General features: G+C 42.9%; 1 protein-coding gene across 1 annotated transcript in view; it reads right to left on the bottom strand.

Moving 5' to 3' along the window:
• The window catches only part of LOC107298827 (transmembrane protein 132B-like), a 57,894-nt gene extending 52,124 nt beyond the window's left edge, over positions 1–5,770 (bottom strand). The window contains exon 1 of the mRNA XM_015828192.2: positions 5,588–5,770. Within this exon, the coding sequence (XP_015683678.1) occupies positions 5,588–5,743 (156 nt within the window). The 5' untranslated portion in view covers positions 5,744–5,770. The remainder of the gene's footprint in view (positions 1–5,587) is intronic.
• Between the last annotated feature and the right edge of the window lie 6,666 nt (positions 5,771–12,436).

Raw genomic sequence — 12,436 nt, 5'->3', positions numbered from 1 at the left:
ATCGAGGTTTACCCTCATGGAAAGAAGATTTGGAAAGAATCTTTGAAAAAGGAGACACATTCCCACGTTCCTGTTGTCCCCCAATGGGGCCAGGGATAAGTTATGGACATGCCTAAGTCATCCTTTCTATAACTTTGAATAAACTGAATAAAACAAGGAAAGGGGGGAAAAAAACCACAAAAACAACACTGGGATTAGGGCCGTTGCAGGAATGAAAACAATTCTTCCCCGAGAGCGGTAGAAATTCTTCAGCTTTTTTGGGGGACCAAAGCCCGCCCGGAGCTAGTAACCCGTTTTCATACTCACTCTGCCTATATATCATCCGTGAAAGATATTATCCAGGAGTTGCATTACGCCCCTGAACAGCGATACCTGGAAGCATTTTGGCTACTTCTGCCCAAATATGCCGAAATTGATGTACTCAGCAATTTCCCCCCCCTCCCAAGCTTGAGTTATCGAAGGCGGCTTCTTTTAAGGGCCATTTTTCCTGGTTGATCTTGTCAGCAGTTCAGCCTTTGGGCAGCTTTAAAATGGATCGGTGTGTGTATGCGTGTGTGTGTGTGTAGAAATACCATTATTCAATTCCCCATTTAAAAGAAGTCTTGCTGGAGTGTATAAGACCATCCACGGTTCGAAGTGATTCACAATATTAGCCCGCCATTACTCAAAAGAAAGATCCCTTTTGGTGGACATGCCCTAAAGCGAAAAAGTTCTGGCTTAAGATACATACCTGGCGGGAAAAGATGACTAAAAGACAGATCAATTTTAAACCAGAACTGTTTTTGTTAGGAATATTAGAAGCTGAGTATGAGAAAGAGAATGAATATTTAATATTGCACGTATTGACAGCAGCGAGAATAGTATTTTGCCCAGTGCTGGAAAAATGAAAATTTACCAACTGAAGAGATTTTAATTAAGAAATTTTTAGAATGTGCAGAAATGGGTAGACTAACCTTAGAGATCAAAGGGAAAGAAGATTCAGTTTATTTTAGAACACGGGATAATTTTTACCAATGGTTAGGAAAACGAACTAGTGAGAAATGAATGTGATATGTTACCTTGAATATATATTAGTAAGAAGAATGATATGTATTGACCAATTGATACTGTTTATGATTATTGTCTATTATAATTACTACAGCTATTTGTTGTTAATTGCGAAGTCGTGTCCGACCCATCGCGACCCCGTGGACAACGTTCCTCCAGGCCTTCCTATCCTCTACCATCTTCTGGAGTCCATTGAAGCTCACGCCTCCTGCTTCAGTGACTCCATCCAGCCACCTCATTCTCTGTCGTCCCCTTCTTCTCTTGCCCTCCATCTTTCCCAGCATCAGGCTCTTCTCCAGGGAGTCCTTCCTTCTCATGAGGTGGCCAAAGTACTTGAGTTTCCACTTCAGGATCTGGCCTTCTAAAGAGCAGTCAGAATTGATCTCCTCTAGGACTGACCGGTTGGATCGCCTTGCAGTCCTGCAGTCGCAGGAGTCTTCTCCAGCACCAGAGTTCAGAGGCCTCCATTCTTTGGCGCTCCGCGTTTCTTATGGTCCAACTTTCACATCCATACATTGCAACTGGGAAAACCATGGCCTTGACTATACGCACTTTTGTTGGCAGGGTGATGTCTCTGCTTTTTACAGCTATTTACCATTATATTAATCAATGTTAATTGAACATATGTACCCAGACAACAATCTGCTTGCTAAAGCTTGAAAATGTTATTGGGGGGGTAACCCCAATGTTGTTTCTAATCATATCCTAACCCCAATCCCAATCTTAACCCCACCCCAAACCTTAATCCCTATCCTGGTCCTAGATAAAGAGCCCCTTTGTAGGGGCGACACCAGATTTCCAAAGGCAGAGGTGAAAAAATTTATGGAGTACGGATCGTCTTCAACATACAACCACAATCATCTTTTATGACCCTTTTTACCACGGTCCTTAAGCGAATCCCCGCAGGGGTTGAGGGAATCGCGCACTCGTCATGCAAACACAGCTTTCTCCCCTTTGACTTTCCTTGTCAAGAAACCAGCTAGGAAAGCCACAAACGGCAATCGTGTGCACCGCGATTGGAGCCAAATTTGTGCTTCGTGAGTGTGCGTGACACCCTTGTCGGGATCACCTTAATGCAGATGTTTCTGCTCTTCACCCTTTGGGTGGAAATACAGCTTTGTCCCGTTCCTCTGTCTTGAAACCGTCATTTTAGGCCGGGTGGATTTGAGGCTGGCTGTCAACATTTCTTCTAAAAATAAGTCAAGAGAGCGGATTGGCTGCTGAAACGCCGGGCCCAAATTGCCTTGTGCAGTCTATGGGATAATTGCTAGGCTGGGATATTGCAACTCCTTTGGAATTGATCGGAGGTAGGCCCCACGCCAAGAAGATTGGGAAAGTGTTTAGTGTGTTAATAATGGCATATAGGTATCCGGCAGGAGGCAACCCATTGAGCTGTTAACTCTTGGCTGGTCAACTCAAGTCTCTGTTATTCTGCCGTTGAGCTCTTTCAGTCAAGATTCATCCCAGCCGCGGATGTGAGAGTTAATTTCTCAGACAGATGGTGAAAAACAGTAGGATAGGAGATCTGACAGTTTCAAAAACAAAGGAGAGATGGAGACAGACTGGCCAGCTCAAAAGAGCAGGCCGAGCAACACGACATTATTGCTCGGTGGAGAGTCTCCTTGGCGTCACAACAGGGGCTGAAATTTCAGGCATCGCTTTGCTACATTCCTTCAACAAGTATTACTTATCTCCAATTTCTGAATTTTATTTTTTATTTTTTTTAACCAACTTGGTAAGTGGCTCCTTCTGGCCTATGACATAAAGCTTGATGGAAGTTTTTGAGCTGAAGACTTTTAAAATGCCAGCTGGAAAATAGCTGGAGAATAGCAGGCTAGATAGAACATGGTCAACAACATGTTCAGGAGAGGTTTTACCTCAATGGTTAGATCTCTCTCCCTTTGTAGGCAGCAGGTCCCAGGTTAAGTTATCTGTATCTACAACTCAAGGTTTTGTTTGAATTAGTATGGACCAGAAACAGCCCATCTTCACACCCTGAACTGTTCTAACATGCCAAAGCAACAAAAATGATTAGGGGGCTGGAGGGTAAAGCATATGAAGAATGGGTTGCAGGAATTGGGTACGTCTAGTTTAATGAAAAGAAGGACATGATAGCAGGGTTCCAGTATTTGAGGGGCTGCACAAAAAAGAGGGGGACAATCTATTTTCCAAAGTGGAGTAGAAAAAGAAAGAGAAAGAGAAAGAGAAACAGAAATAGAAATAGAAATAGGAATAGGAATAGGAATGGAATGGAATGAGAAGAGAAGAGAATAGAAGAGAATAGACAGATTGTAGAATAGAATAGAATAGAATAGAATAGAATAGAATAGAATAGAATAGAATAGAATAGAATAGAATAGAATAGAATAGAATAGAATAGACAGATTGTAGAATAGAATAGAATAGAATAGAATAGAATAGAATAGAATAGAATAGAATAGAATAGAATAGAATAACAGAGTTAGAAGGGACCTTGTAGGTCATCTAGTCCAACCCTTTGCCCAAGCAGGAGGTCCTACACCATTTCTGATAGATAGCAGTCCAGTCTCTTCTTGAAAGTACCAGAAGGCAAGACAAGAGAAAATAGGTCGAAACTAATCAAGGAGAGAAGCAACCTAGAACTAAGGAGAAATTTCCTGACAGTGGGAACAATTAACCAGTGGAACAGCTTGCCTCCAGAAGTTGTGAGTGCTCCATCACTGGATGTTTTTAAGAAGAGATCAATGACCATTTGTCTGAAATGGTGTGGGGTCTCCTGCTTGGACCAGAAGACCTCCAAGGTCCCTTCCAACTCTGTCACATTCTGTTATTCTGCCGCTTGATGTTTGAAGAGCCAGTTGCCAAGTTTAAAAGACTTTGAGAAATTCTGCACTTGACTCTTACAGATACAAGTTGCTGCATTTGTTCGGATGACAATTAGCATTTTCTGGCACGCCAACCCTTGCTTGAAATGGAAATGTCTGTCGCTCTGTTCCCGGGCAACTTCATTGCTTCTCTTTCTTGGCAGCCAACTGTCCCTAATAATTGATTCTTTCAACATCTGGTGCACAGATTAACATGTGAGGGCTAATGGTCCCAAAATGGAACGGCAATTCATTTTCATTGGGCTTAATAAAATAACCAAGTGAGGAGAGGGACCCACAGTGTCAGGAATACTTTAAAAACCAGTTTCTCTCTCCTCCTACAAAGCAGCAAAGAACCCACTGACTACATTACGGATGATTACTCGGCCAAAAGGACTTGCTTCTCCAGAAAGATAATTAAATGTATAGCTAATAAGGCCAATTTTCTAGCTTACGAAGGCATGGGATGCCAGGTTCCCACTTCCACGTTGATCTGTAATAAAACTCATTTCCTTATGCTTGGTTTAATCCCTCAGTAGAAACCGAGTGCAACTTGTCTCTCACAACATCCATCCATTCACCTCTAGGACACTTGCCCAACATTGTGGACATGGTGCTGGGTCACAAGAATTCCTCCTTTTGATGTTCCTCATCATCAAGAAGTTAGAGTAGAGTAGAGTAGAGTAGAGTAGAGTAGAGTAGAGTAGAGTAGAGTAGAGTAGAGTAGAGTAGAGTAGAGTAGAGTAGAGTAGAGTAGAGTAGAGTAGAGTAGAGTAGAGTAGGGTAAGGTAGGGTAGAGTAGGGTAGGGTAGGGTAGGGTAGAGTACAGTAAAATAGAATAGAATAGAATAGAATAGAATAGAATAGAATAGAATAGAATAGAATAGAATAGAATAGAATAGAATAGAATAATAGAATAGAATAATAGAACTGGAAGGGACCTTGGAGGTCTTCTAGTTCAGCCCCCCACTCAAGCAGCAGAACCTACAGTATACCGTCTCAGACAAGTGACTGTCTAGCCTCTTCTTAAAAATTTCCAGTGATGGAACACCCATGATTTCTGAAGACAAGCTGTTCCACTGGTTGATTGTCCTCACTGTTAGGAAGTTTCTCCTTAATTCCAGGTTGCTTCTCTCCTTGATCAGTTTCCATCCATTGTTTCTTGTCCTGCCCTCTGGTGCTTTGGAGAATAACATGACCCCCTCTGCCTTGTGGCAGCCCCTCAGTACTGAAACACTGCTATCCTGTCTCCCCCATTTCTTCTTTTCTTTAGACTAGCCAAACAAGTTCTCTGTCCTTAGAGGAACAATGTTGAGGGAAGGAAAGTCTCATGAATCTTCCTGGTTGTCCAATTTGGGGAGATCTCTAATCTGCCTCTACATCAGAAGTGCCAAATGAAATGGACCAGGAGTCTAATTTGGCTTACAGCCACTTTCTTCCTGAAGACCAAAGACTGGAATATATCACTTCTGTTGTTGTTGTTGTTATTATTATTATTATTATTGTTGTTGTTGTTGTTGTTAGTCTGGCCAGTTGGGTCTGACAGTACTGAGATTCAACCATGAAGAAATTCATCCTTTCAAGATTCTGTCCCTGTAAACTTACAACTGGTTTCATTTCCTAACCAGGTAGCCTCATCCGAAGGGAATTTGGCAGAAACGTAACGAAGAAACTTTGTTTAAAACAAAACTTCTTACCATCGCGAGTGGAACAATTCCCACGAACAGGGATTGGCTGACAAAGATCTCGGAGACCACCAGCTCGCTCGCGGCCTCGTCTCGAGGGTACTCGACCTGCCAGGTGATTTGTTGGGCTCCAGCCAACTCGCTGCTGTTGTCAATTTCAAAATCCATTTGAAAGATCTCATAAGAAGTTATGTTGATCCTGGGGAGGAAAAAGAAACAGAAATGTGACATTTCAGGTAGGACTTTGTTTCTGTATTCTTTCTATCTATCTATCTGTCTGTCTGTCTGTCTGTCTGTCTGTCTGTCTGTCTGTCTGTCTATTTATCTGTCTGTCTGTCTGTCTGTCTGTCTGTCTGTCTGTCTGTCTGTCTATTTATCTGTCTGTCTGTCTATCTATCTATCTATCTATCTATCTATCTATCTATCTATCTATCTATCTATCTATCTATCTATCTATCTATCTACCTACGTATCTATCTATCTATTTGTCTGTCTGTCTGTCTGTCTGTCTGTCTGTCTGTCTGTCTGTCTGTCTGTCTATCTATCTATCTATCTATTTATCTATCTATCTAATTTATTTGCCACCCATCTCGTGGTCCACAAGAATGAATTTTATACAAAGATAATCAGGGGACTGGAGGCTAAAACATGTAAGGAACGGTTGCTGGAATTGGGCATGTCTAGTTTAATGAAGAGAAGGACGAGGGGGGACATGATAGCAGTCTTCCAATATCTCAGGGGCTGCCCCAAAGAAGAGGGAGTCAAGCTATTCTCCAAAGTACCTGAAGGCAGGACAAGAAGCAACGGGTGGAAACTAACCAAGGAGAGAAGCAACCTAGAACTAAGGAGAAACTTCCTGATAGTTAGAACAATTGACCAGTGGAACAACCTGCCTCCAGAAGCTGTGACACTGGAGCTTCTTAAGAAGAGATTGGAGAACTGTTTGTCTGAAATGATATAGGGTTTCCTGCCTGAGCAGGTGGTTGGACTAGAAGACCTCCAAGGTCCCTTCCAACTCTGTTATTCTATTCTATTCTATTCTATTCTATTCTATTCTATTCTATTCTATTTTATTCTATTCTATTCAAAGGCCCATTCATTTTTTTTACTACTATTGTTTTTGGCTATGATGTGGAGGAAAGGAGAACAAAATGCAAGTTAAGCTCCCCAAAATGGTGAGTTTAGAAATGCAACTAGGAGAAAAATAAGAAGTATAACAGTATCTCTCTAGCATGGTTATTACAGTGGCAAATTCAAGAGTCTATAATGAAGGAAATTAAAGAGGTGAGATGTTCCCCACTAGAGGATCTGAAGGGACAGATGGGGACAGATTAACCTGGAGAAGCACCATCTATGAGTTGACATAGACTTGGTAAAACCTTATTGAGCAGAAGCAGTCATTATATAGAATTCCCAGATTTTGAAAATGAAATATTTCAGGAGTTCTCCTCCCATCCTAGATCTCACTTTAAATTGACATTTCAGTGTTCATGATGCTTTCCTGTTACTTTTTCTTTTCAAGAGCGCCTCCATAAGCTCAGTCATGACACAGAAGAGAGTTGAAATCACAAGCAGTTCCCCAACAGCATACAAAGCGATCCAGATCAGGACAAAAAGCCTTTCCATATTTTCAATACTCATTTGATGACTCTAGTTGAGTAAGAACAATAGCAATACAATCCTGATGATTCCAGCTTTAAAGTATGGGATTATCTGTGCCCTTCTCTCTTTCCCTCTGCAGCCAATTTGCACACACTAAGCATTACTGGCAAGAAAGAGAGAAAGAAAGAGACAGAGATAGGGACAGAGAGAGGGGGGACACAGAGAGAGAGGGGGGGACACAGAGGGACAGAGAGAGAGAAAGAGAGAGAGACAGAGAGACAGAGAGAGACAGAGACAGAGACGGACAGAGAGAGAGAGAAAGAGAGAGGGGGGAGAGAGAGAGAGACAGAGAGAGAGACAGAGACAGAGAGAGGGAGAAAGAGAGAGAGGGAGAGAGGGAGAGAGAGAGAGAGAGAGAGAGAGAGAGAGAGAGAGAGAGAGAGAGAGAGAGAGAGAGAGAGAGAGAGAGAGAGAAACATAGAGAGGGAGAGAAAGAGAGATTAATGCCCCCCCTCTCTCCCCCCCCGGAAGGAGAATAAAGCTGTTCCTTCCATCTGCTCTATTCCTTCCTTCTTTCTCTCTCTCCCCCTTCCTTCCTTCCTTCCTTCCTTCTTCTGCCCTATTCCTTCCTTCCTTCTTCTCCCTCTCTTTTCCTTCCTTCCTTCCTTCCTTCCTTCCTTCCTTCCTTCCTTATGCTCTATTCCTTTGTTCATTCTTTCTTCTGTCTCCCTTTCTTTTCCTTCCTCCCTCCCTCCCTTCTTTCCTCATACTCTATTCTTTCCTTTCTTTTTCCTCTCCCTTCCGTCCTTCCTTCCTTCCTTTTGCTTCCTTCCATCTGCTCTATTCCTTCCTTCCTTCTTCTCCCTCTTCTCCTTGCTTCCTTCCTTCCTCCCTCCCTCCCTTCCTTCCCTCCTCACTCTCTTTCTTTCCATCTGCAGCTTCGTTTGTTTTTAATGGCTCTTTAGCTCTAACCATCACCCCTTGACTCAGGTCCTTCCTAAAGTATTAAGAATGATGGCTTCTTCCATCTCTGGCTTGGTAGATAATTAACTGTCAATTCAAGTCATGCCTATTAGCAGCTTGCCTAGGAGCTCAGCAAACCCCATGAATTCAACAGTGACCCAGAGAAGAAAAATCGGGAAAAATTGGATTGCCTTCATTTTGCTGTTTAAGGAAGGTGAAGAATGGCACACACAAAACCTTGTTATGCCAGCAGAGATGTTATTACAATCCACAAAAAGCTGAAAGTGTGTGTTCAGAGCCATCCTGGCATCTGTCAGAGGAACAAAAGGAGGAGAATGATCTTCTTTGATTGACCAGAGCAGAGGAAAAGAACAGGATCCTGTTCTTTCTCTCACAACTGCCCCTAAGTCAATTAAACTGCCAACTGAAGCATCTGCCGTAAGATGAGGACAGCCAAGCAGCAGAAGACATGGATGAGACCTCAAGGAAAGGCCCGCCAATCTAGTCTACAGGACCTTCCCAACTCCTTGAACTTCAGGACAGGTGGGTGGGACATAGATGAACTGTGGCGATTCAATTCAGAGGCAATTTGGTCACGTCCCTGAATCAAGTGAACGTCCGGGAATCAAAATCAGCAGACTGATTCGATGCATCAAATCAATTCTGTTTTCCACATTTGAGAGTCAGATCGCAATTGAATCGAAATTCAAATCGCATCAGGTCCGATTCACCAGAGGCTGAGCAACAGCTTGCTTCTACAGCGTAATAGGGGCAGCTCTCCGTGGTCCTGTTTCTTTCACTTTCACTTTCTCTATTATCTTCTTCCCTGGAAACCCTACTTCGACCTCATATGCAACGTTTCATTTCTCCTGCGAGAACAGCACAATGTCAACTCTGCAACGAGCCTGAAGGAAGCCATTTGGCTCGTTTTCGGTTGCCACCAGAATGGGAGGGTGGTGGTGGAATTTTTCTGCTAGCTTAAACAATTCTCTGTCCCGTGGGAACCAAGGTCCTTTCTGTTTGTTAGACTGGGGTGGGGGCAGAACCTTCTGTTAGAAAGCCAGCCAAACTATTCTGTTGGGAAACATAGTTGATGGCATAATACTAGGGTGGGAAGTTTAACTTTGTATACTGTAATTTTTGGCAGGGAACTTTAGTCTTGGTTTCACTTTTGACAGTGCCGATACTTTGTAGCCAATAAACATGTTCTTAAAGGAAACCTCGAGCCTCGGAGTTCTGTTTTAGTTGGTCTCATCTATCGGAACCATGACACACAACTTCTGAAGACCTGTCAGCTTCAATCTACACCTTCTAGTTAGTAAAGAATTCTTGCAGAATAACAGCACAGAATAACAGAGTTGGAAGGGACCTTGGTGGTCTTCTAGTCCAACCGCCTGTTCATGCAGGAGGCCCTATGCCATTTCAGACAAATGGTTGTCCACTCTCTTCTTAAAAATCTCCAGTGTTGGAGCATCCACAACTTTTTGGTGGCAAGTTGTCCCACTGATTAATTGTTCTCACTATCAGAAAATTTCTAATCAATTACCTCGATTAGTTTCCATGCATTGCTTCTTATTCTGCCTTCAGGTAGACCCCCCTCTTCTCTGTGACAGCCCCTCAAATATTGGAAGACGCTATCATGTCCCCCCCCCTTTGCATTTATTATACAGATCTTGCTTTGTGAAGATAGTTCCATTGTAAAACACTTTGTGAGTTTTCTCTGAGCTAGAGTAAATATTCTAAATAAGTGGGCTCCCAGTAGTTCCACCTACTAAAACAGGGAAAAAAACCCAATCTGAGTGTTGGATCAAAAGCACACTCCATCTACTCCAAAAGTCGTACAAAGCATTTTTGCTACGCGCGGCTCTCCTGCACCCTCCCTCTTCTGCAAACTTAGCAGAATCCAAGTGTCCTTTTGAAAAAAAAAAAAAGAAGACAAAACTTTTGGTGGGGATGAAGAACAGAAATCATCTCCACGTGCGCCCGGGCCCATTATTTCTTCCAAGCGATAGGATAAGGCCTTATAATTTCAGGCAGCTGGCACGCTTGCTAATAAGTCCATTTCTATGGAAATGAGTTCGTAACTATTAATTTTGCCTGCTCCTGATCTATTCTTGATGCGCTTTTCAAATTTAGAAAAGCGATTCACGATTCTCTCAATTTGGTAATTACTGACTCCTTTTGATAAATCCTACCCAGTGTTTCAAGACATGAGACATTCATTAGACATATTTCTTTCGGCGGAGGGGGTGGGGTGGGGGGGGGCATGGCACGATAAAAAGCGTCACGTAGCCCTGCAGACTTAAGTGAGCATCTCCCCAAACAAAGCCCAGCCATAAAAACCTGATGCTCGGTTGTAAGTTTTAGCGCGTGCCCCCCCCTCCGAATATTTCTGCAGAGTTGTTAGATTTTTGACAAAACTTGGAGTCATCAAGGCAAAGAGTTGCAAAGGCATTAGGAGGGAGCTGGAGGAACAAGACACGAATGGGCGTCAACCCCAGGAAGACGGCATTGGCCTTTTGAACACTTACGGATCTGTCTTTTGAGGATCCTGTTTGTGTCTTTGCCGGTGTCACAACAGCAGGCAGAGCAGAAAATTGCACTCAGCAAGAAACAGAGAGGTTCAAGCTATGTGGGGTTCAAAGCTGGTCTGCTGGGCCTAGCACTATTTCTTTCTGGACAGCCTTCTAGCAGGCTGGCGACTTTTTGCAGACTGGCAGGTATGAAGGACTCTTGGCTATGTTGGGAACAAAATGCCACGTTTGGGAACGGGAATAGCTCGCGGTGGGCCTCTTTGCAAGCTAAGTATGAAAAACCAGGGCAAGTAAGGCTTTGGATCTGATTCCAGAAAGGCAGTGTTAAAAAGGGCAGCAAGGCAATCCTAGGACAAGACACGGCTGCTTTAAAGAGTTGGAGATTGGGGTTGCGTTTCTACCTTGCTGGGCTAGGGAGGATTTTTTCAGAATTAAATGCAAAGCATTGCAGTCACTTGGAGCCTTCTTTTCTTCCATACTTACTTCGTTCTTACTTCCCTCCCTCTCTCCCTTCCATTCATCTTTCTCTCTCTCTCCTTCCTGCCTTCCTGCCTTCCACTCCTCCCTCCCTCTCTTCCATTCATCTTTCTTTCTTTCTTTCTTTCTTTCTCTTTCTTTCTCTTTCTTTCTTTCTTTCTTTCTTCCTTCCTTCCTTCCTTCCATTCATCTTTCTCTCCTTCCTTCCTTCCTTCCCTCCCTTCCTTTCATTCGTCTTCCTTTCTCTCTTCTCTCCTTCCTCCCTTTCATTTGTCTTCCTCTCTCTCTTCCTTCCTTCCTTCCACCCCTCTCTCTTCCATTCATCTTTCTTTCTTTCTTTCTTTCTTTTTCTTTCTTCCTTCCTTCCTTCCATTCATCTTTCTCTCCTTCTTTCCTTCCTTCCTTCCTTCCCTCCCTCCCTTTCATTCATCTTTCTCTTCTCTCCTTCCTTCCTTCCCTTCCTTCCTAACCATTCATCTCACCAAAGTTTTCTCTGAGGAAGAATTCCAGCCTACAGACCTCTGAAGAACTACAGATTAAACTGCATTATTCAAACTGAACAGAAGACCCAGTTCTTCACGTATCCAGCCTCTATTTTACCGACAGAATGAAAGGGAAATAGTAAAGGAAATAATTTTTTTTTTCTAAAGTACTACTGCACCATGTTGGTTAATAAATTACTGTTGATACCGGAACACTACCACCCTTCTGGTATGATTAATAAAGGAACAGGATCTGATGAGTGGCAGGATCTGCTTCACAGGCATCTGTCATTAATAACCAAAACAAAGAAAGAAAGAAAATATGGATGGAGAAAGACATCCATTACAAATCTACAATTGGCTCACAGCAACAATGACAAGAACAAAAAAAAAAACCAACTTACAACAACAGTATATTCGAAAGGATGAAGGTTGCATAGGTTTTCAAACAAAGGTAAATTGAATAAATTTACAGCAAGGTAGTGAGGGTATTAGGTTTTATTGGATCAAAACAGAAAATTCTCACTGGATCCTGTCTGGCCCCTCTGCAAAAGTTTTGAGAGCAAAACAAGGGGACAATTTCTCCCTCCTTTGGAAATTCACGGGGAAATCGGCAAAACTGAGTTTGGACAAAACTCGCCCTGCTTTTAGATGGTTCTTTCACCCATCTTTGATTCTGGGGGCAAATCTTATTTTTTCTCTCTCCCCCACAGACTCAGGGTGACCTGACCCTATCTCTAGATGGCAGCTATTTCCAATACATGGAGATAGGTTATTGGGGGAGGCGGGGGGGGGGGGGGGGG

This window comes from Protobothrops mucrosquamatus, unplaced genomic scaffold, assembly GCF_001527695.2.
Source record: "Protobothrops mucrosquamatus isolate PMUCROS unplaced genomic scaffold, P.Mucros_1.0 scaffold4312, whole genome shotgun sequence".
Taxonomy (NCBI): Eukaryota; Metazoa; Chordata; class Lepidosauria; order Squamata; family Viperidae; genus Protobothrops; species Protobothrops mucrosquamatus.
This window is presented reverse-complemented; position numbering and strand designations above follow the sequence as displayed.